Raw genomic sequence first — 23,967 nt, 5'->3', positions numbered from 1 at the left:
GCACATGTGAGACACTAGGTTCGAACCTCAGCACCACATAAAGTAAATAAATAAATAAAGATATTGTGTGTCCACCCACAACTGAAAAAAAAATGTGAAAAGGGGATGGGGATGTAGCTCAGTGTTCAAACGCTGCTGGGTTCAATCCTCAGTACAAGAATAAAAAGAAAATGGGCTGAGAACCAGTTTTCAGTTTTAAGACCCCAAGAATCCCAGAGCTGCGTCACTGGAGATAACACCCAAGTCTTGTTCTTTGGCATTTTATTTCAAAATTGCAGCAAGAACAGAGAGAAAAATAACCAACTGCAGCACCGGGTCCGGCCTGAGAACGGAAAGATGTGGAGCCGTGGCCAAGGCACTTCCCTGACCCCCACGACACGCCGCAGCCAGGGGTACCTGATTCCTGGAGCCCAAGATGCGGAGCGAGGGTCCAAAATGCCTGGTTCTGGCCTTTGTGACTTTGGGAGTGTAGCGATCAGGTGGGGGCGTCAGAGAGCCAGGCGTCGGCCCCGGGCCTCCTCTTATTGCACTTCAGGTGAGTCAGCGGTCGGGAGGCGGGGCCGGGCTAGAAGCTGACTGAAGGGGTCGGCGCAGCCCAGCGTCACACTGGGAGCATCCACTTGTGGGCTTTTGTTCCATACTGAAGGACAACGGAGGAGCATGAGGGGGAGCCGCACTGCAACTCCCAGCAGGCCCTGGGGCGTCCTAAGCAGAGTGTCTTGGGAACTGTACCCTGAAACCTCATGGGAAATGTAGTCCACCTCCCAGGAGGCCCACCAACAATCCCGGGGAGGGAAAATCAAGGCAATGACACAAAGGCTTAAAGAAGAAGCAGCTGCAAAGAGAGGAGTTACTGTAAGACCCGGAAAGGATTTTGGAAAAGTCGTTTTCAACTTAGAAAGCCTGGTAGAGCCAGAAGTGTAGTCCCAAGTCCTCAGGAAAGGCAGCCAGGAAACCCAGCAGCTCTAGGTAGAGAGCCAAGGAAAGAGCCCAGAGGTTCTCGAAAGCTCTCTTGGCTCAGAAGAACAGAAATGCTCCAGAGGCTTATGGGAGGAAGCATTCTTGGGCCAGAGAGGGGGCCAAGGGCCAGAAGCTCAGAAGAAGAAAACTTCTTAGGCCAGAGGGAAAGCCTAGGCTCCAGGGAATCTCGGGAGGCAGAATCCTGTGCCTAGAGGGCAGGCCTTGGTCCCACAAGCTCCTGGAAAGGGGAGTTCTCCCACCAGGAGACCCAGGGGCCACAGGGACTCATGGGAAGGGGACTTCTCACACCACAGTGTTACCCTGGGGTTCCTGAAGCTTGTAGGACAGCGTTACTCAGCCCCAAGAGGTGGTGGTCCAGGCCACCTACTCAGCCAGGAGGCTTCTGATCCAGAGGCCCATAAGAGGTGGTACCGCTATCATTCCTGGGAGTGTTGAGGGGGAGGTGGGCTCCTAGTCCAGATGCTCAAGGGACATGAACTTCTCTGGGGAACACACATTTAGCCCATTTCCCCAGTGAGTCCAACCCACCTGAATTGCCTTCAGCTCCTTCTGGAAGCGGAGGATAAGCTCAGGCCCATTTTCCATGGTGGGAATGTGGAGGTGCTGGGGAAGAAGGTGCCATGAGCACTAGGCTCCCCCTTCTCTCCCGCCCCCAGCGTGGTCACACCTCACCTTGTCTTTATACAGAATTCGATGCACAGGGCAGACCTGGCAAGCAGTGCCTGAGCCAAAGACTTCCCGCACCCGGCCCTCCTCCAGCGCCCGCAGCAACTCCTTCATGGTGATCTTGCGCTCAGCCACCCGGAACTCACCCTGCGGGCAAGGGCAGAGACACAGGAGTCCACAGGGGATTCCCTGCTGCAGGGTGGTGAGAAAGAGGCCCAAGGAGGGTGACAGACCCAGAGTGAAGGGATGGAGACATGACACGTTACCCCAGCCCCTGATGCCCCAGCCCCGACACACAGGGACCCGTCACAGGTACGCCACCTGCCCTCACCCAGGTCTGAGCCAGGTCCAGCAGACTCTGTCTGACTACTCCAGGCAGGATGATGCCATCCAGTGGGGGGGTCACCAGCTCTAGCACTAGGCGTGAGGGACAGGGCATTACCACAACCTTCCAGCACTGCCCATCCTCCTAGGAGCCTCCCCCTCTCCCAGAATTCCTGGCCCTTGCAACCTGCTAGGGATTCCATCCAGGGTTGTCTGGGTCATGGTGGGCTCACCCCCGTCCTCATGGGTCCAGTAGATGAAGATGTTCATGGTGCCCACCTCAGTGAGCTGGTGGTCAGGCCCGTACAGCCAGAGGACCTGCTCGCAGCCCTTCTTTTGTGCCTTCTGTTGCAGTAACACGGTGGGCCCATAATTCCTGGTGGAAGGCCGCCTGGTCGGACTGGGTAGGGGACGCCCATCCTTCCCCCACCGTGGCCCTGGAAGAATGTTGCCATCCAGGGCTGACCCTGCTCCTCCCCAGTCCACAGTGCCCCCCCCAGCACACAATCCCCAGCCATTCCCTTGGTGTCCAGACCTGGGGCTGCGTCTGCCCATTCCTGCCTCTTCCTGTTCTCCAGATCACAAGTGCACGGCCGTTTGCTCTGCTGGGACCATCTTCCTCACCCTTTCACCAAACCAAATCCCCAAATGTCCTCCATAACCATTTCCCATGTGACACCCTACGAGAGGTATTTCCAGACCACTATGTGGGGTTCTGGCCTTCTTTGGGCTCCCTCCCTGTGTCACCCTGTTTTAACACCTTTATCTGTTACTCAGAGTCGGCCTCAACCTTCACCTACTAGCCAGCCACTCCTGACTCCCCACGGCCCCAAGACACGATCCCAGCCCATGACTGGTGTTCTGAGCCTTTCACAAAAACTGATCTTGTTTACTTCCCTGGACATTCACTGTGACCCCATCTATCCCCTCCACCCCCACACATGTGGCCCCACAACTAGAAAACACTGACTACCTTTTGTTTTTGAGAAAGGGTCTCCCTCTGTTGCCCTGGCTGGTCTCAAATCCTTGACTCGAGTGATCCTCCTGCCTCGGCCTCCTGAGCAGCTGGGACTACATGTGCCCACAGTAGCACTGGCTTTGTTGACTACCTTTGAACCCAAGGAACATCCTTCCTCCTCATCTGTGAAGCTGATCATAGTGCCCTATGTCACCCCCATCAGAGCCCATGCGGCTCTGGACCCTGGCGTTTCCACCAGCCAGAAGCCCCAGAGGACAGGCTGGCTCCGACTCATCTGTGTCCCCAGCTTCAGCCAGCACAGGGCCTGGTCTAAGGAGACCTCATGAGATGTGTGTTAAAGGAACTCAAATGAACCCCTAGTGCCACTTTCTGTCCGATGTGACCAGTGACCATCCTCCACCTCACTCAGGAGGCCCTATCACCTCTCCCCTGCCCTGCTGAGCCGGGCTATTGGAGAAAGGATGACGCAGGAAGTCCATGTGACTATGGGAGCCAAGCTCAGGAAACACAGCCTAGACTGGGTGAGCAAGGGCAAGTGATCCCGGAGGAGAGACCAATGAGCCAGACGCGTATTCCTCTCCGGAGGTCTCCAGGGGAGCAGCCTGGCTTCCCCACTGACCTCCATGCAGGCCCTCCCATCTCTGAGTTCATCTGTCCATCTGTGCGATGCTCTCATCCTTGTCCCAACGTTTGCCATCAGCCCTGAGCCCCGCACAAGGAGTGGACATCATATCCCAGTCCATGGGCAGAGCTGCCCCAACATGTAAAACAGGACAGTGAAGAAAATTGACATCCAGAAACACCCCCAAATTCGGGCACTGCACCCTGGCCTCTGGTCTCCAGTGCATGGTACATTCTAGGGGTGCAGGGGCTACTTACCCTCCCACCTTGTAGTCACCAACGCCACCCATCCAGGCCCGGATGAATGTCGGGTCAGCCAGGAGAGAGACAGGGGTCACCGAGTCTCCAGGAAAGTAGGAGCCCACAGGACAGAGGATGACAAACAGGAGGGCTTGACTGGCGCTGTTGACACCCAGCGAGTCCTGGGAGGGCAGAGGGGCAGCCTCAGGGGCAGGAGTCGCTCAGCCTCCTCTCTCAGACCAGGAGTCCAGGCCCAGCCCCTTTCCCTCCCCTAACCCAGGGGTCCCCAGGAGTCCCCAGCCCTGAGGGGGGCTCACCTCAGTGCCTATGAGCACGGGCCGCACGTAGAGGCTGGTGCCGGTGCCCCCGGGAACCCAGGCCTTATCCACCTCGATGAGCCTACGGATGCACTCCAGCAGCTCCACCTTGTCGAAACTCTGGGCAGGCCCCACACGGGTCAGGAGGCCCACAGCTCTGGCCCTCCCGGTCCCCCCACAGGCAGACCAGGCTGCTCACCGGCAGGCAGAGGCGCAGGGCTGTGCGCAGCATGCGGTCCATGTTGAGCCACGGCCGGAAGAGACGCACTTGCTGGTCCTGGCCTCTGTACGCCTTCAAGCCCTCAAAGAGCTGTGGGGACAGGTGTGTGGAGGCTCAGAGCCCCTGGGTCATCACAGACAGAGGGACAGCAAGAGACTGACAGACCAAGACACAAACACAGAGATGGAGTCAGAGATGGGGAGAGGCAGACAGACAGAGAGGCAGACAGACAGAGGTAGACTTAAGGTGGCAGTGGACTTCTATGGATACTGAGGACCACAGGTAGCCAGAGAGAACCCCCACAGGAGCCCCTCCAACTATTGCTCATATTTTTCAGGCATAATAAACCTGTGAAAGTTTTGAAAGAGCCCTGGTATTTTAGAGAAATACTGAAATAGTTATGGATGGAATAACCCACTGTCTTGAGATTTGCTTCTCATCACAAAGTGGAAGACAGTGGAAGTAAGTCCAGCGAAGACAAGGTTCTGGGCCAACAGGAGCTAACAGATGGAGCATGTGCCTCCTGTTACCTACTTCTGTGTTTCCAATGTCACATAAAAACTTTTTTTTTTAACTTAAAAAAAGTTGATCCCCACCCCCACCATGCTACTCTCAGGAGAAAGCTCAAGTCCCCACCTTGGCCTCTGAGGCCCTGGACCTGGTCTCTTACCTGCAGGCTCCTAGGTTAACTCCTGCCCACTCTCCCCACAGGTGGCCACCTTGGCCTTCTCCTGCTCCCAGGGTCTGCAGTGGATTGGTCCTCCCTCCCTTCACCCATGTCCTCCAGCTCATCTCATGGGGTTCAGCCCTAGGCACCTCCGAGGGCTGGGGTGGCTCAGCATGGAGTGCCTGCCTACGGGTACAAGGCCCAGGTTCCATCCCCAGCACCAGTAAAAACAAAAACAGATGGCAAAACACAGCCAGGAAAAAGCAAGTATCATAACCTTCATGGTGTAGCCTCGCCCCCACGCACATCAGGGGCCTGGCCACTGCCCCTGGCTCCGTAGGGTGCCTGTTCAGTGTCCACCTAGGCTGAGAGAGCCCTAGGGCACCAGACATGTTCATCAGAGACCCCACAGCCCCCGGCATCCAGGACCCCACTTGGCACAGCGTGGGTTTTGTGGATTTAATTAATATGAATATGAAATGAATGAAGTAAAAATAGGCAGGATATTTTGGGGGGAAATACAACTAATAAGGGTCAAGAGGGGTGGGGATGGGGGGGTGCAGTGGCCCGCGCCTGGAACCCCAGGCTCAGATAGGAAAATCCAAAGTTTGAGGTCAGTCTTGGCAACTTAGTGAGACCCTATCTCAAAATAAAAAGTAACAAGACCTGGGTTGTGGCTCAGTGGTAGAGCACCCCCAGGGTTCAATCCCCAGCACTGTAAGAAAAAACAGAGCTGTGGCTGGGAACAGTGGTGTATGAGTGGGCTGACTCACAGTGGGACAGTCAACCAAACACCCACAGAGGAAAAAATGAAATTGAACCCCTGCCTCACACCAGAGAAAATTCCAGAGAATGCAATTTTGAGTGAAAAAAAAATGCATATTAAACCATAAAAGCTATAGAAGAAAACACAAGCTAACTGCTTTCTACCTTCAATTGGGGATGGTCTTTCTAAGTACGACAAATCACAAAGCCAAAAGAGTAAATTATATTTGATTCCATTAAAAAAAAAAAAAAAAAACACCTGGAGTTTGGGGTATAGCTCAATGGTAGACTGCATGGTTAGCATGTGCAAGTCTCTGAGTTCAATCCCCAGTACTGCAAAAATAAATAAATAACAGAATCTTTAAAACCACTTGGGAGACGGGAAAAGATCTAAAAGTTGGACAAGGCTTGTCTAAAGTTTGGGGAAAGAGGCTTGGCTGGTGAGTGTAGAAGCTGATACAACTTCAGTAGCAGACAATGTGGCAATACCTTTCAAAATTATGAGTGTACCTGCACTTTCACCCAATAGTTGTAGAAACTGAGTGGAGAGATACACCTGCATTTAGAGGAAGTGACAGGTGCACTTCATTGTTTATTGCAACTGTGTTTATAAGAGGACAAGGCTGGAAACAACCCAAGTGCCCCAAAATAGGGGACTGCCTAATGCAGTACATTGTTAGGATGGAATACTATGCTGCTGCAAAAAAAGACGGAAAGCTCCTTAAGGCTGCTATGGGAGAATTCCCACAGCTCTGGCCCCAGTTCAGATCTCCACGCCTACTTATCCTCTTCTACCTGAATGATCGCCCCAGCCTTGACCTCCTGGCCTCCAGTCTCAACTCCAGTCTATACAGCAAGAGGGAGATCCTACTATACCCAGGTTGGGCCTGCACCTCCACTGCTCAGAGTCCTCCATGGCTCCCAACACCCCTGGACAAGGTCTAGTGCCTCAGTTCCTCCGGTGGCCTTGACAACACCACTAGTGTCCTCTGACACACTCCAATCCCATAATTCCTCCCTATTACGCCAGGCTCTTCCTGTCTGGGCCTTGCATTGACTGGCCCCTTTCCCACTGACTGGCCATTTCCCACTGACACCCTAAGCTCTCCTAGGTTTTGCCAGGAAAGGCCCCACTTTCCTTCAAGCTAGGCTAGAGAGACCCTGGCCTCCCCCGCTGCCTCATCCGAGCCTAGGTTACACCAGGTTGTAACCAGGGTGCAGTTTCGAGTAAGGGAACCAGGACCCCAGTGTGAAGTGCAGGAGGCCCCGGAAAGCTGGTGATGAGTGAGTGGAAAAAAGCCTGTGGAAAGCAAACCCAGGGAGGTGGAGCTGGCAAGGGACACAGCAAGGAGGAGATGCACACAGGACCAGGGACAGAGGTCAGCGGCCACGCCACCTGCAAGGAGTAGTGGAGGGCTGAGCAGGCTGGGTGCAGAGTGAGATTCTGGAAGGGCTGGATCCTGGGCTGGCCCCAGCCCTTCTTCCTGTTCCATTCCACCATCAGCATGTGGTCGGTGAACGTCTTCCCAAATACCAGGGAGTCGCTGGGGCTGGGCTTCTTTCGTGGCTCCTTCGTTATTTGCAGCTGCAAGTCTGCAGCCTGAGAAAAGATGGGACACCCAGGTGTCCAGGAATCTGGTCACAAGTGTCCAAACTGAAAAGCTATAATTCTCCACATGAGCGCCTGCCCCAGTGGACTCTGGGAAATGCAGTTTCCTCTTTTCCCAGGCTGTTGTGCTACACCACTGCCACCCACCTGCACCTCCAGGCTGCAGACCTTTGGAGTGCCCAGATCCAGCTGCCAATTCCCTCCTCCCTCAGACTTAGGGGTCCAAGCCCCTGTCCCCCTCTCTGAGGCCCAAGAGTCCAGGCCCCAGCCTCCTCCCTCTGACCCTGGTGTTCTGGTCCCTCCTTTCACCTTGAAGTTGGTGGAGGCACATCCTCTGAGACCCCACAGAAGCCAAGGGACAGGGAGGAGTTTCCGGGACCAGATCTGGGGAAGAAAGAGAAGTGAGGAAGGTGATGTGCCAGCAGTGGGAGAGAGCAAGGGTCCCAGTATTTCATTTGTCACTTCCTGCACCTAGGAGTACCCTCTGGCGTCCCTGTTACAGTCCCCGTGCATTCAGGCAGGGCATTTGGCTCTAGCCAAGTGCTCCCAGCGAGTCCTACTAGGGCCATCCCTAGAGGGAGCTGAATGGGCTCCAGGCCCCCTCCTCCACCCTGGGCAAAGTCAAAAGCAGGCGCCTCCCACCCCAGGAAACTTTGACCTCAGCCTAGGACCAGCTCAGACAAGGCGAGGACGACAGAACGTGTGCAGGTAAGCAAAGGCCTCCCAAGGGACCCAAGTCACAACAGGAGTCAGGTGAGCAAGGGACCTATAGGCCATGTTCCCTGAGAACTCAGGAATCCAGGCCCCCAGCTCTTGCCCTCAGAACCAGGAGTCTCAATGCTTGTTACTTCTGGGTATTAGATCGAGATCACCTGAAGCGCCTGACCCCACACCATGGGTGCCACCTCAGCAGTGACTCCAATGCCCTTCAGATCTCAGAGGCTGAGGGGCAGCACAGGACCCTGGGGGCCACCCAAATCATCAACAGACCATGCTCAGGTGCACACTTCCCTCACGGACCTCGCTGAGGAAACCAGGGCACAGTGGTCTGTTGGACTAGCAGGGTGGCCCACCCTGGGGATCTCCCACTCACAGTGCTTCTTTCCCCAACCCTGCAGGAAGACAGCTGGGCTGTAGGATTGAGGACACAGAGCAGCCTGCACTCTCCCTATGAGACAGGAGAGCTGTTACCAACTGGCGAGAATGGACATGAATGGCAGGGATCACTGGCCAGCAGGTGAGTTATGGGGAGACAGGGTTATGGGATGCAGTGTCCCAGTCTCTGAGCAGTGAAGCCTGAGATGCGGCCTTGCTGGTGTAGGCCCAAGGGCCTCTGGAATGATCGCCGACTGCAGTGTGTGCCTCCCCTCCCCCACGTGGCCTCTGTGTATAACACGGAGCCTGCCTAGCCCTGTGGCCAAGGCTCTGCACAGGAAAGGATAGGACAGCCCCAGTATGGAGAGCAAACACACAGTACAGGACAGCCAGCACAAGGACAAGACAGCAGAGGAAGCCAGGACATGAATAAATGAGATTTAGAGAGGAAAGTGAAGAATGAGAAAAAGAAACAGAAATGGAGAACAAACTGAAAAGAACAGGCATCCAGGCCAAGTTGCCAAAATTTGTCTATCACAGAAAAACCAAGATGAGAGACAGAGAGAGACAGAGGGAGAGTGAGAGTGAGGAACTCAGGCAAAGTAATAAAGCCTGGAGGAAACCAGGGAAGTGACTGAGAGCAGAATACAGAGAAGCCAAGAGGCAAGGTGAGGGAAAGGAGAGGAACAGACAAAAGTGAGACCTCAGAGCCTTGGGTGGAAGGAGAGCCGAGGGAGAGACACTGTCTCAGAGATGTTTGGAGGCAGGAGAAGCAGAAAAACAGAGCACACCCCACAGGGCAGAGAAGGCACTGGGCATGGTGTCAGAAACCTGTGCCAATGAGTAAAGCTACCTTCCTCCTCCTGGGCATTTCTCTAAGGTGAGGAGGGCGCCCTGCCATCCCAGACCCCAAACTACGGAGTGGAGCCCAGAGGAAATGCGCAAATGGAGACTTCTGTCTCTGACAGAGCCCAAGAGTTTCACCATTAAACACCAGGAGTGTAAAAGGATGGAGGCTGAATTAAGAAAGAAGGGGGCCAGGGGTGGTGGGGCACTCCTGTAATCCCAGTAGCTCAGGAGGCTAAGGCAGGAGGATCCCAAGTTAAAAGACAGCCTCAGCAATTTAGCAAGGCCCTAAGCAACTTAGTGAGACCCTAACTCAAAATTTAAAACGGGGTGGGGTGGGGAACACTGAGATATGGCTCAGTGGTTAACTGCCCCTGGATTCAACCCACAGTACCAAAACGAAATGAAGAAGAGGGGTAGGTGCACAAGAAAGGCTCTATAATATGACTGAGCCTCCAACGTGTTCCTATAGCACAGGACATCTGTCTCTGACAGAGCCCAAGAGTTTTATCATTAAACACCAGGGGTTTTCCTCTCATAGCCCCAAACTGTCCTTGTCACAGCCCAGGACTGACCCCATCACATCAAGAACTTGCCTTTGTAGCCCAGGACTCACTCTGCATCATAGCCCAGGACTGACCTATAGACCATCCAAGACTCTACATCGGAACCCCAGATGGCTCCAGTCATTTCCCAGGACTTCCCCCCTCCAGAACCAAGCAGTGTCTCAACACAGCTCAGGAATATCTGCCCTCCAAAGCCAAAATCTTCTTCCTCTGTATTCCAGGATTGGCCCTGTCAAGACCCAGCGGCTGTATCTTTCAGATCCAAGAACTATTCCCATGTCAGTCTAGGCCAGTCCCTGCAGGTCACTGTCCACTTCACACCCTAGGACCTCCCAGGGAGTCCCTGACTGTGCCCATCACAGGTTCAGCCCCAGACTGTCTCCATTACAGCTCAGGTTCAGCCCCAGACTGTCTCCATTACAGGACAAACCGTCTTTATTAGAGCACAGGAAGTCCCGTTAGAGTTTAGGACTCACCTACTATGGCAGTACTGTGCCATGGCAGGACTCTCCACATTCATGGCCCCAAACTACACCCGTCAGACCCCAGCACTGCCCCACCATAGCTCAGCTGTGTCACCATCAGTGCACAGGGTGCCCCTGTCATATCCCAGGCCTGTCCCACAGTATCTGCCCAACACTAACTATCCCTGTCACTAAGACCTGGGAAAAGTAAAAAAATCTGCCCTGCTATTCATCATCCTGGGATAAGAAACTTAGATAAAGTCAGGTGCAAAGTTAAGAGTAAACATTTCTCCCAAGGTTATGCTGCAGCTGTCAAGGGTTGTATCGACCCTGTGGTTTCCTTCCTAAGAAATTCTGTTCTCTACAATCATAGGCTGTCGGAAACTCGGCCGTTTGACCTCGTATCAACGGTAAGAACAGACCGTCCCGCTCTTGCCTGGAGGACCTGTCACTTTGACAGGGAGAAGCTGCCTCAGTCTCTAACCAGGTGCAGACTTCATATGAACCTTCCCCATCTGTCTCTACCGACCTTTCCTTCCGAGAAACAGGACCTCGGCTCCGATTCCCAGCCGAGACCTGAGGCTGAGCTCAGTGCCTTCCTCCCGCCCCAACATCTGGAGGTCCAGGGCCCCCCATCACCGCCGCGCCCCCCGCGGGCAGCTCCCTCCTGACTCCCCAAGACGTTATTCCAATCGCAACGGTTCCGCCCCACCCTGGTCCCGGGCCTCCCCAGGGCGGGCCCCTCCTCCACGTTCCCCAGCAACCTCCCAGGTCTCCTCCCCACAATTACCTGCCCCCGACCCCCAGCCCTTTAAACCCTAGGGCTCCTGTCCAAAGGACCCCATTTCTTACGCACCCCGCAACGGAATCTCAGGGCCAGAGAAGCGGGGATGAGCGAGAAAGCTTGCGCGCCCATGATCCTCCCCGAAGTGCGCCCCACCCCCGGGTTCCCCAGACCCCCAGCTGGCGTTGCGAACCCACCTGCCCCAGCGCGAGCGCGGCCATGATCAGTGCGGCGCGTAACTGCGCCCGCCCGGGGCGCGGCCCCAGAGAAAGTCGTTCCGGCCCCGCCCCGCTTACGCCCCCTCCCGCAGGATGCCTGCCCGCGGGCCACCCCAATTGGGGCCAGGCCTCCCCAATTAGCGAGCCAGGCCCTGCTGCGGAGTACATGCGCTGTACGAGGCAGGAACTGAAATGCACTCCTCCCTCGTTCCCCCCCCCGCCCCCGTTTTCATATGCCCAGTAGTTGTTGAAAATGTATTTTCATAGAGTTTTTCCTGGAGAGCCGGTCACGACAAGCAGCATCCCGAGGTAAGAGAAGGCAAAAGCAAGGAGCAGAAAGCTCGGTTACGCGATCCCTTTGTGAAAAAGAAAAGCTCACTGTAAATGTCAGCGGAGGCATAAAGAAATGTGGCTTTTGGAAAAGGGCTCTGCTGAGTGGGACAGACGAGGATGAAGAAGGAGCTTCACTCTGCTCTCTGGATACTTTCCTGTTTGGATATGGCTTTTTCTTAACGAGGAGAAAATATGTGTGTTCTTTGTAACTCTGAACTGAAAGCACACAGAGTTCGCCATGCCTCCTTCCAGTCCCTTTAATCAGTGAAGCCCGAAACATTGCACACATGCCTACATCTCACTCATCAGTGAGCCTCAAAGAAGAGCCCCTGGCGCAGGGTATCCTGGTTACACCCCTCCAGGAGCATCCCCCAGAGGCAGAGTTAGCCAATCGCAGTCCTTCAGGATCTCTCCGACCCCCTAGCAACTCAGACCTGAGGCAGTGACCCTCTTGACTCTGCTCCCCTATCACTGTGTGCCCCAAACTTTTCGTGATCAGTGGTCTCCTAAATCCCTGCATCCGCGTTACCCTAACACTGAAATCTCATCTCTGCTGTGTCCTCAAAACGCGGTCCCTGAGTCATGTACCTCCATAATATTGGAACACTTCCCCCCAAGTTGTACTCCCCTCAATGGCACCAAATTCTGTCCCTAGCCCCAGTCCCCCCAACCCCCACCTCAAACAGCTACTGGACAGAGGAACCAAATCACGGTCCCTCCCTGCAGATGTTGCAGTTTTTCCTCTCCACCCGGGTCTTCCTCCCTCACCATCCGGGCGGGGGCTGTAGGGTTGGCGCCCACAGGCCGCGCCCGGCCCCCGCAGCCAATCAGCGACTGCCGCACACCCCCCGCGGCGGCCAATCCGCAGCAGCTTTGCAGCCCCACCCCCTCACCTGCGGGGGCGCAGCTGCTACTGGGCGCCGCGCCCCAAGTGACCTCCCTCAGCCAAAACTCGGGAGTCCTGGCCCTAGCACCTTCTCCCTCTGACCCAGATGTCTCAACCCTGCTTCCTCTTCTCTCAAGACTTGTCGTGGGAGTCACTTTCCTGCTCCACAGGCCAGGAGGTCAAAACTACTTTCCCCAAGGGTCAAGAATAAAGAGGCCTTCTCCTTCTCCTTTGTTTGTCCTAATTAGCGTTTAATTTACTCTCCCTTGTGACTTCTAATTAGTACCCAGGTGAAGCTGAACTGCTCTACCTGGCATTCGTGAGCCACTGGGGCACCTACTTCAAGGCCCTCAGGGAACTGTCATCCTTTAGGGTGGAGGCAACTTGTGGGCTACTGTCCTGGTGTGCTCACATTTGTATAAAGAGCAGGAAATACACATAACGATGTTCTCCTTCTGACTGCAGATTGCTTTTTGGGGGGACTCTAAGGGGTGATCCGGTGCATGCCTATGTGGGTTAAACGTTGGGGGGCTGGACCTGGGAGGTAGATGGGCCAGGCTGGAGTTTGGGGTGGGAAATGCTGGGCAGGGAGGCTCGAGTGGAAATGTGGGCAATCAAGAAGGGCAAGTGGGGAGGTCCACAGGGGTGCCCGGAGCAGCCTTACACCCATACCCCAGCTCTGCACCCCCAGTCACAAGGAGCTCAATGCCTGTGCAGAAGCTGGCTTCAGAAGCCAGGAATAGGGCTGCGGCCCCCACCTCAGCTGGCTGGCCCATACGGCCCAGGGGCTGGGGAGAGAGGAGGAGAAAGGAGGTCAAGGGGAGCCCCCACCTGATGGCCACACCCCCAAGTTTCCTCCATTCTACCTGGATCTGGTCCTCAACTCCTACCTGGGCCAAGGTGCCCTCCTGGATTGTGGCCCTGGGGTCTGGTGTTAAGGCTGCCAACTGTTCCCACAATGGGGTCCAGATGTTTCCTGGGGAGATACTGGGGGAAGGGAGAGAGGGATCAGAGAAGTGTGTCCCAACTGCTGCCTCTTGGGCTCACTCCCAGTCTTCCCAGTTCCCCCAGGAGACTCGCAGCCTACTGCTTGGGGCTCACCAGTTGACTCGGACGCCATATTGGCTCTCATCCAGGGCCAAGGCTTTGGTCATGGCTGTTACTGCCCCCTGTAGGAAACAGGCCAGGGAGAAAGTTCAGTCCCAGAAGTTGGGGCCCTTCCGTCCACTCCTTCTAGCCAGGGGGCATCAAGCAGGGGCATCAGAACGAGGACAACTTCCCCTCCTCATAGGCCCCTTAACATGACATTTCTTGAGGGGCTGGGGATGTGGCTCAAGCGGTAGCGCGCTGGCCTGGCATGCGTGCGGCCCGGGTTCGATCCTCAGCACCACATACAAACAAAGATGTTGTGCCCGCCAATAACTAAAAAATAAATGTTTTAAAAAAAAATGCCATTTCTTGAGAGAGATGTGCCAAGAGCCATTGATCACAGGTTGTTGTGTCTCAGAGCTAAATCGGGGAGTTGGGTGGCAGGTGGTCCTGGCTGCTGCTCCTAAGATCCTGGGTTTAGAGCTGAGGCTCCCAGAAAGTGGGGTGGGGGGCAAGGAAGGGGCAAGGGCTGGGGTACCTTCGTGGCCACGTAGGGAACCGCCTGGGACTGGCCAATGGCCCCGACCAGACTGGAGATGTTGATGACGTTGCCTTGGGTCTTCCTCAGGTGGGGGAGGGCGAGCTGGGGAAATGGGAGGCAGAATCAGCCCCCAAGTCTCTGGGTCTTCTCCCCCAGTGTGCTGAAGGTGAGCCATAGGAAAGCTGACCTCTGGCACACTGGACATCTCCTCCACGTTCCTAGTTGATCTTGGGGGCTCTTTCCAGGCTTGGCCCTAGTGTCTGGGGTCTCAGCTCTGAGGAGTTGCTCCTTGACTGGATGGGATTTCTCTTCTCTTTGTGTCTCTTCTGCTGGGTCTCTGCCTCCCTCTCTTTGGGTCTCTATATGTTACACAACCCGCCATCCACATCAAATCAGGAAAATGGGAGACAGATTCAGAAGGCTGTAAGTTTTGCAAAAATGGAAGGCAATGCTTTTACCCCTGGAGGGGAGACAGTTTCTCTGAATTCTATAGAGAGCTCTGTGGTCAGATGTGAAGTGGGAGGCCTTCCTGAAATGCACCCCTTTCTGCCAACTCCCCCTGAGCAGCTCCCTGGAGGTCCTCCGCTCATCCTGGCACGCTTGTGAGTGTGGTGGGTTCTTTACGCATGACCTTGGATACATTCAAATTCCATCCTTCCTCTTGCCTGCCTTGGGCAGCTGAGCCAGCCAGCCAGGGCTTAGGGCCTGTTAACATTCATGAACACAAGCCAGCACCCCCAGGAGGCTCTCAGAATGGGAATCTAAATAAACTCCCTCTTGGTTCACCCCTCCAGCTCTTGCAAACCTCCACCATTTCTCAGTACTGTATCTTCAAATGCACCTTGCATATCTCAACCTCAGGGCCTTTGCACTTGCTGTTCTCTCTGCCTTGCTAATCATCCCAGTTAGCCCAGAACTGAAGGGTTTCTGGGAACATGAGGTGTCCAGTCCACACTTTTCTTGGGGCGGGTGGGTGGGTACCAATAATTGAACCCAGGGGCTCTTTACCATTGAGCCACTTTCCCAGCCCATTTTATTTTATTTTGAGACAGAGTTTCACTAAGTTGCTTAGGGCCTTGCTAAGTTGCTAAGGCTAGCCTTGAACTTGTGATCCTCCTGCCTCAGCCTCCTGAGCCTCTGGGATTTCAGGCATGCACTACTGTGCCCAGCCTCAGTCCACACTTTCAATGCTAAACTGGGGCAGTGGTGGGTCATCACACCCACTCAGCTTCTTCAAACACTGTTCCAGTGCCACCTATCAGTGAGGCCTTTCCTGACCATCCTATTTAAAACTGGGACCTGCCAAGCCTGTTTCTGACCTACTAGGTTTTGGAAGGAAGGAAGGAAGGAAGGAAGGGAGGGAGGGAGGAAGGAAGGAGGGAAAGAAGGACAGATCTGGTATATATCTGCCCTGTTCTCAGGTCTTCTCACCACTTAGCTCATTTAACCCCAAAACTACCCTGCAAGGTGGCACAGTTGCCTGGTGTAGTGGCACACGCCTGCAATCCCAGTGACTTGGGAGGTTGAGGCAGAAGGATCGCAGGTTGGAGGCCAGCCTCGGCAATTTAATGAGGCCCTGTCTCAAATTTTAAAAATAAATAAATAAATAAAGGCTGTGAATGTAACTCAGAGGTAAAGCGCCAAGCCCCATAAACAAAGGAGACTTTCTGACAACTGTATTGGAACCCTAATATAATTTGAACATGAATGATATGTGTGGGCTTTGGGGAGGGGCATTCTCTGCCCCCCTCTGCCCAGGGAACCCCCTGTACCCTCTCCCCCTCAGGCCTTGACACCCTCCTTCGGCAGCCCCACCTTGAACCTGACCTGCTGTTAACTTCCTCCACACCCCTAACCTTGCAAACAAGGCCCAGGAGCACGGGACCCAGCCCTTTACCTCCTCCCAGCACCGGGCACGCCCACAGCTGGTGCTCAGAGATATTTGTCCCACACTCCGGCTCTCCCCCCTCCCACATTCCTTGGCCAGTGTCCTTCTCCCCAGGTCTCTCAGGGTCACTTGGTATCCCTAGGTAGCTACAGAGTTGCTGGCTTCCCCCTCCCTCCTGTGGCAGGGACTGGGAGAAGCACCTTGCTGGTTTCTACCAGCATCTTCTAGATCTGCCTCAGAGCCCTGTCTGCAGCTCCTGGTCCCCTCTCCTGGGCATCTACCTCAGTGTCTCCTGAATAAGAGTCTCCCCTTTGTCCCCCAATGCCTGCCCCCTCCATGGTACTTGCTTTTAGTTGTTGATGGACCTTTATTTTATTCATTTATATGGGGTGCTGAGAATCGAACCCAGTACCTCGTAGACACATGGTAGGCAAGCACTCTGCCACTGAGCCACAACCCCAGCCCCTTGTTTTGGTTTGGTTTTGGTTTTGGTCCTGGGGATTGAACCCGGGGTGCTTAACTACTGAGCATCACCCGCAGCCCTTTTTTTATTTTTATTTTGAAATAAGGTCTCACTAAGTTGCTTAGAGCCTTGCTAAGTTTCTAAGGCTGGTTTTGAACTTACAATCCTCCTGCCTCAGCCTCCTGAGCCGCTAGGATTACAGGCATGGGCCACCGCGCCCAGCAGAACAGGGACCTTGAAGCCGGCCGGGTCTCACTTGGACAAACGTGACTCTCCTGCTTTTGGTTTTCCTGCGTCAGGCTTTACCCTCTGATGTGTTCTTCATGCATGAGCGAGCGAGGGAGGGGGCTGTTAGGAGTGATGATAAGCTCTCAGCGCTTCCTTGCACAAACACCTGCCATAGCTCCCCACTGCTCCAAGATGAAAGACCAGGTCCCCCAGCATGGCCCGCAAGACTCTGCCGATTGTCCCGGCCCTGTCCCTTCTTGCCTCACTGCCCCACGCTCCACGAAGCCCCTCAACAGCACCAGCCTATGTTCTCTCACTGCCAGGCCCTGGCACAACACCTGTCCTCACTCCTCCACCCTCTGGCCCAGTTAATGGCACTTAATCTTCATGGCATTGGACGCCCAGCCTGATCCCAGGCCCAACCAGTTCCCTGACTCCCCTGCCCAGATCCTCACCCACCTCCTTCCACACTCCCTGTGTTTACATGGGGACGCCTGGCTGCCAGCGGTGACAGCACTTTGCTCCCTGGTGCGTCCACAGCACCTGGAACTGTGTCTGGCCCATCAGGAGTTGGTGGGTAAACACATAGGAATTGGGGCATGGGAACCGGCCCAGAGCCCAGCCGGCCCCAGAGTCTACAGTGACACTCGGGTACTCACTTGCGGCCTCCTGGGGATCCATGTGGCCTCCCTCATCCCTAATCCTGCCCTGGTTTCTTCCCAACCCAGGGAATCACCACCTTGGGCTTATATCCGTGTCTCCCAGGGAGGCCGAGGACCGGCAGACTCTGGCTCAAGGCCCCTCCCAACACCCATTCCTGGGCAGGGCCCCAGAATCCACATTTAAAGAGTCCCCAAGGGGGGCTGGGTTTATGGCTCAGCCATAGAGTGCTCACCTTGCATGTGGGTTCCATCCTCAGCACCACATAAAAGTAAATAAATAAAGTAAAGGCATTGTGTCCAACGACAAATTCAAAAAATAAATATAAAAAAAAATAAAGAGTCCCCAAGGGCCAGGCACCAGGCCCACGCCTGTGATCCCAGCTGCTCAGGAGGCTGAGGCAGAAGGATCACAAGTTTGAGACAAGGCCTCAGCAACTTAGTGAGGTCCTGTCTCAAAAAATAAAGAGTTGGTGATGTGGGTCAGGGGTAGAGTGCCCCTTGGATCATTTATCAGTGCTACAAAATAAGGAAGTAAGAAAGTAGAGTTTCCAAGGGACTTTGGTGGTGATGGTGATGGCAGCAACTTACAAGTGCTCACATATTTTTTTTTCTCTTTTTTTAGGCAGTGGGGGTTGAGCCCAGGGGTGCTCTCCACTGTGCCGCATCCCCAACCCATTTTGTTCATTGATTCTCATTTTGAGGCAGTCTCACTAAGTTGCCCAGCACGGCCTCAGATTTGCCATCTTCGTGTCCCAGCCTCAAAAGTAGCTGGGGTTACAGGGGTGCACCTCCACCCCAAGGATTTTTTTTTTTAATTAACATAAAGTTAAATCTGATTCTGAACTAAAACAACGCTTTTCTCTTTGCCTCTTAGATGAAGGATAACTGTGAGGTGCATGTGCACCCTGATTTTGAAAAGTCTTACTGTGATTGTAGAAGAGATTATTCTTGATTTTAGAAAATTCACTTCAAAATACTTAGGGGTAAAAGGGCACAGGCGGGCTGGGAGAACTCCTGCCTAGTGTGCGCAAGGCCCTGAGTTCAATCCCCAGCACTGCAACAAAAACATGCCTCCAACTTACTCTCAGATAGTTCAGGGAAAGCAGACTGGTTATTCAGGAAGAAAGACAGACAAGCACTCCACCATTCAGTCTGTTTGTTTGTTTTTAGTGCTGGGGATTGAATCCAGGACCCTCACGCATGCTAGGCAAGCGCTCTGCATGCAGCTGAATCCCCAGCCCTCTGATAGTCGATAAACAGAAAAAAATGGGGCTAGACAGGGAGTGGTGGTGCATACCTGTAATCCTAGAGATTCAAGAGGCTGAGGCAGAAGGATTTGAGGCCAGCCTCAGCAACTTAGCAAAGCCCTAACAACTTAGCGAGACCCTATTTCAAAGTTAATAATAATTAAAAAAAAAAAAAAAATGGGGTTTCTCCTGAGATATACCCAGTGGTCCTGCCCCAGGGCCTTTGCACATTCTTCTCAGGAAGTAAAACACCCTATGCCCTACTTCTCCACTTCCCTCCCACCCACAGAGATCAGCTCAGATCTTACCTTTTCCCTTCTACTTCCCTAGGCTCCATTTGCCCAACATGTCTCATGGTTCTCACATAGAGTGAAGTGGGTTGGCCACAAGGTACAAGGTTCATGATAAACCACAATAACTTACAGAGGGTAAATCTATGCCAGGTGTCTTGTAACTTAATGAGTATTTGATTTACTTTATTATTGTTGTTGTTGTTATTATTATTGTTGTTATTATTATTAGGACTAGGGACTGAACCCAGGGGTGCTTTACCATTGAGGTACATCCCCAGTTTTTTTTTTTTTTTTTTTTTAGTTTTCATTTGAGACAGGTCTCCAGTTGCTGAGGCTGGTCTCCAAACTGCATTCGTCCTGTCTCACCCTCCCGAGTTGCTGGGATTACAGGTATGTGCCACTGTGCCTCATCTCATTTGATCCCCAGAAGAAGTCTGAATTAGAGGCCATTATTAGCCCCATTTTATATATGAGAAACTGAGGCACAGAGAGGTTTATTGCTTGTACAATAGTGTAAGTAGGAAGCAACAGAAACTTAGTTGGTCCTGAGACCTAGACCCTTACCCCATGTGAGGCTTCTGTGCACGTCACTCGCAGGTGACAGAGTCAGGCAGCCCAACAGGGAGTGGTGGGTCCAGTGTGACACAGACAGCTGGGCTGCACTTAACACATGGGGTCCCTCCCCATGGGTCCAGTTAACCTCTATGCCAACTTTTTAAGAGAAACCAGAAACTCGGTTGTTTATGCAAAATATTTGTCTTTGTTTTTGGTGCCGAGGATTGAACCCAGGAATGCTTAACCACTGAGCCACTCCCAGCCCTTTTTATTTTTATTTTGAGACAGGGTCTCGCTAAATTGCTGAGACTGGCCTTGAACCTGCGATTCTCGGCTTCAGCCTCCTGAGTCTCTGGGACTCTGCTGCTGCTACGCCTGGTTCCCCCACTGTGTTCTTAACACCCCTCCCACTACCACCACAGCTACTTGGAAGGTCCTGGAAGGTTCCTAAGAAGGCTGAGTTACGTAGATATGGAGATTTGCACCCATTCATTTTCCCCAAAGAACAGAGTCCTTTTGGAATAAGAAGAGCCAAGTAAAAAATCAGAGATTTTGCTTTTGGACAAAATGAGCCTCTGGGTCTGATGGCCAGGAGGCGGCTCCAGACTGTGGCCAGGCCAGTGCTCACCTTGGTCACGGTGTAAGTCCCCAGAAGGTTCAGCTCCAAAAGCTGCCGGAATCCCTGGGCTGAGGTCTCCTCCAGCCACTGCGGAGGTGGGTCTGCGGGAGAGGAGGAATGAGCCCTGCCTGGGAGGATGGAGAGGGGACCCTGGACACTCCAAGGCCCCGGGAGACACATGGACCAAGGGACAGGGATGGAAACCAGACCAGAGAGGGAAATATTGACTCTTACTCCCCAGACGCCACTTGGTTGCCTCACTTCTCCCAGGGACCTGGACAAACATCTTGTGAGAAGCCTCCCAAACAGCCTGTCCACTAGCCTGCCAGGTGGTCAGTGGACTTTCTCTTTTAACTTTTAAATGTTGTTTATTTATTCACTTTGTTAGTGGGGGTTGAACCCAGAGGTGATTTAAAACTGAGCCACATCCCAGCCCTTTTTAATTTTTTATTTAAGACAGGGAGGGTCTCACTAAGTTGCTTAGGGCCTCACTAAATTGCTAAGGCTAGTCTTGAACTTGTCATCCCTTGTCATCCTCCTACCTCAGCCTCCCAAGTCGCCACTGCACCTGGGTGGGATTTCTTAAAAAAATATATTAATTGTATTATTTATTTTTTGTGATACTGGGGATTGAACCCAGGGACTCTACCCCTGAGCCACATTCCCAGCCCTTTTTAGTTTTCATTTTGAGACAGGGTCTTGCTGAGTTGCTGAGGACTGTCTCAAATTTGCAATCTTCCTTCCTCAGCCTCCAGAGTCACTGGGATTACAGGTGTGCACCACCACACCTGGCCAGCTTTATTTTAATTCCTGACCACACTATCATATAATAGATTCTCATTATTCTTGACAGATATATTCTAAGGGATCATCACAAACCCTAGGTTTGAGAACATTCACCCATGGCTCCTGGAGGAAGCCTGAAGAGCTAACAGAGAGAATAACAGAACATTTGCATACATGTCCATGTGTGCAAGCCTACAGATCTGTACACTGATATTAACTAACACAGATGATAATCTTAAATCTCGAGAACCACTTGTGCTGGTAGACTCTATTTTATCAACCAGAAAACAAGATTCCAAAGTGTTAGGGGACTTTCCTGAGGGTGTTCCATAATAAGGCGACAGAGTTAAGATCAAAACCAGCCCAACCAGCCCCAGAACAGGAGCCACCTGCCCAGCTAAGCCCTGCCTCCATCTAGGGGATTCTCCGGTTGACAGCTGATTGACAGTGGGCAGAGTCAGCCTGTCTGATCTCTGTGGGAAATGTGAGCCACAGAGATTCAAACAACACTGTGCCTGTCCACACCTAATAGGAGAGTTCTGTGAGTACCAATTTTGGGTTCCAAATAAATTTTAGCAAGTAGGCAAATTCACAATTGAGATTCCACAAAGAATGAGCTGGCCCATGTCTTTTTTTTTTTCCTACTTCCTGATGTGAGTTCTGTGAGCACAGGGACGTTTTCCGCTTTGTTCTCTACTAAATCCCTAATCCCTAGGATGGGATGTGGCGCCTGATCATAGATGCTCAATACACATCTGTTGAACAGACAAAGGACATAGAGGAACTAATACCTGATATTTTTTTTTTTCAAATCCTGACAATAATCTAGGAAGGAACAAACAGTCAAGAATCCACCTGGCAAGTGCAACTCCTCTGCTATTGCCTCGCTGGGCAACCCCAGGAGAAAGGATGCAGTCTCTGAGCCTTGGTTTACCACCCAGGGGCATTCTCAGGAAGGATGGTCCTTAAACTGATGCATATTTCCCTTGGAAGTCACGGCAGGGAGTCCAGGAACTGTACACCAGGAAGAAAATCTCCAGTGTCACTGGCAGAGCTCAGGACCATCAGGCAGGTGGTCAGTGGACACGAGCAAAGTGAGGCTACCAGGTCCCAGCTGTATGCCTGAGGTGGTCACAGGGATTATGGGGCTGAGCAGTTTCCCTCCACCGGTGATCCCAACACTCTGTGGGACAACGATGATGACTCCCATTCTAGACATATGGAAACTGAGGCAGGGGGAAGCTTGGGACTGGGGACACAGTAGAGACCAGGATTTAAGCCAAGGCCTGTGGGTACCATAGCTGAACCGTCCTGTCCAAGAAAACAGAAAGGGAGATGGGGACAGCAGGGGTGGGGAAAGGGGAAACTAAAGGACAGGAGGAGGAGTTCAGGGCCAGGAAGTGGGTGGCACAGCACAGAGGGGCCCTACATTGGCAACTCACGGTAGCCAGCATTGTTGACCACACAATCCAGGTGGCCAAATCGCAGGATGGTCTCGGAAATCAGGGTCTGAGGAGGAAGGACATGTCCTGTGATGAGTGCTATGGTACCTGCCTCAGAGGGACCAGGGCCCGAGAGCAAGGCAGGGAGAGAGCTAGGTGCACTGCTGAGGGGACAGGAGCCAGAGCAAGGAGGTGCCCAGGATTACCAGGAATGACAGACAGGAGACAGGAAGCCAAGGGACCAGAAACCAAGGCTGGTCACAGCTGCACTGAACTGTCAGTGCAGAAACCTGGGGCAGCGGGGGGGCCAGAGACCTAGATAGAATGAGAGGGGGACAGAGAGCTGGGGTGGGGGTTGGCAGAGACAGACCCGGAGAGCAGATACTAGGAGATACTGACTAAAGGAAAGGCGCGGAACCCAGAAACGGGAGGGGAAATGTCACAAGAGGCCTGCTTGACAGGAGATAAAAGAAGAGCATCCAGGAGCCATGTGACATGGCCAGCACAACCGGATAGAGCACCGGGCTGACACCTTTGGGACCAGAAGGATTTAGCCAGATCAGGAGAGATGGAGGGAACAGTAGCATAAACCCAGGGAGGAGAAGGCGGCCAGAGAGAAGGACGCTCTCACCTTCACATCTTCTTCCTGAGTCACATCACAGGGGATAAAGACGGCTCCAGGAAGCTGTTGCTCCAGGGCCTGGCCACCTGACACTGCAGGGAGAGAGAAGCTGGGCCTGGACGTGGGGGTCTGAGGGAGGAGGCTGGGGCCTGGACCCCGGGGTCTGAGGGAGGAGGCTGGGGGGAGGGCTGAGGGGCCCTCACTCACCATCCTTGTCGCAGATAACCACTTGGGCCCCACTGTCCACTGAGAACAGAAGAGATCAGGTTGGGGCCCTACAGACCTTGGTCAGGGCCTCTGCTGCCCTCTCGTGGTCACTCCCCGCCCCCCACTCTTGACCCAGGTCTCCCGATGATGCCCGAGGACAAAGGGCAGAGCCTTAACACAGATTCCCCTTTGCCCCTCTAGGTGCCTGCTGGGGCTGCCAGGGCCTTATTTATGGGATCCATAGTACGCCCCAAACCTGCAAGAGACATATCCCTGAATCACCACTTTGCAGCTACAGTAACATATCCAGAAAAAGGGAAATAACTGCTTTTGGAGACACTGCCCAAAATTCTTGTCCTTGGCCATCCCTGGGCACCCTTCGTTACCAATTGCAAATTGACTTTTATAAGAAACCGGAGTTTTTTCTTCCCACTGCTCCCCCCCACCCCCAGTTCTTCCTCTTTCCTTCCATCCCTACTCTCTTAGACCCCAAAGTGCGGAGCAGCCAGACCCTCACTCACCGAAGGCTCTTGCGATCCCAGCTCCGATGCCGCGCCCGCCCCCGGTCACAATCACCACCTTCCCCGCATAGCGCGTTCCCGCAGCCATTCCCGACCAGTCAGTCTCTGTCACTCAATGAGTGACTTTCCACCTCTGAAGTCCAGGGAGGCCGAGGGATCAAACCATAAATAGGGGCTAGATCTTGGAAGCCCGACCCTGGGGGGGGCGTTGCCAGGGAATCCA

The 23,967-nt window shown here is 53.5% G+C and overlaps 2 protein-coding genes across 3 annotated transcripts; both read right to left on the bottom strand.

The window, feature by feature from the left end:
* Positions 1-279: 279 nt before the first annotated feature.
* On the bottom strand, positions 280-11,410 carry Bcat2 (branched chain amino acid transaminase 2). Of its 2 annotated transcripts, XM_076838730.1 has the most exons (11): positions 11,342-11,410; positions 7,699-7,773; positions 7,177-7,380; positions 4,328-4,438; positions 4,129-4,248; positions 3,830-3,993; positions 2,205-2,347; positions 1,979-2,064; positions 1,654-1,794; positions 1,510-1,584; positions 280-640 (listed from the first exon to the last, which is right to left on the bottom strand). In XM_076838730.1, the coding sequence occupies exons 1-11, from the start codon at positions 11,363-11,365 to the stop codon at positions 602-604; spliced, it is 1,182 nt and encodes a 393-aa protein (XP_076694845.1). In that variant the 5' UTR covers positions 11,366-11,410; the 3' UTR covers positions 280-601. The 2 variants fall into 2 exon arrangements, with proteins under 2 accessions (XP_076694845.1, XP_076694846.1); XM_076838731.1 differs by lacking the exons at positions 280-640; positions 1,510-1,584 and having other exon boundaries at positions 1,708-1,794; positions 2,159-2,347.
* Positions 11,411-13,195: 1,785 nt separating this feature from the next.
* Hsd17b14 (hydroxysteroid 17-beta dehydrogenase 14) lies at positions 13,196-23,832 on the bottom strand. The gene is made up of 9 exons (XM_076839363.1): positions 23,745-23,832; positions 23,224-23,262; positions 23,026-23,108; positions 22,395-22,461; positions 20,176-20,267; positions 14,209-14,313; positions 13,683-13,750; positions 13,472-13,568; positions 13,196-13,369 (listed from the first exon to the last, which is right to left on the bottom strand). The coding sequence occupies exons 1-9, from the start codon at positions 23,830-23,832 to the stop codon at positions 13,196-13,198; spliced, it is 813 nt and encodes a 270-aa protein (XP_076695478.1).
* Between the last annotated feature and the right edge of the window lie 135 nt (positions 23,833-23,967).

This window comes from Callospermophilus lateralis, chromosome 18 (assembly GCF_048772815.1).
Source record: "Callospermophilus lateralis isolate mCalLat2 chromosome 18, mCalLat2.hap1, whole genome shotgun sequence".
NCBI classification, from domain to species: Eukaryota; Metazoa; Chordata; class Mammalia; order Rodentia; family Sciuridae; genus Callospermophilus; species Callospermophilus lateralis.
This window is presented reverse-complemented; position numbering and strand designations above follow the sequence as displayed.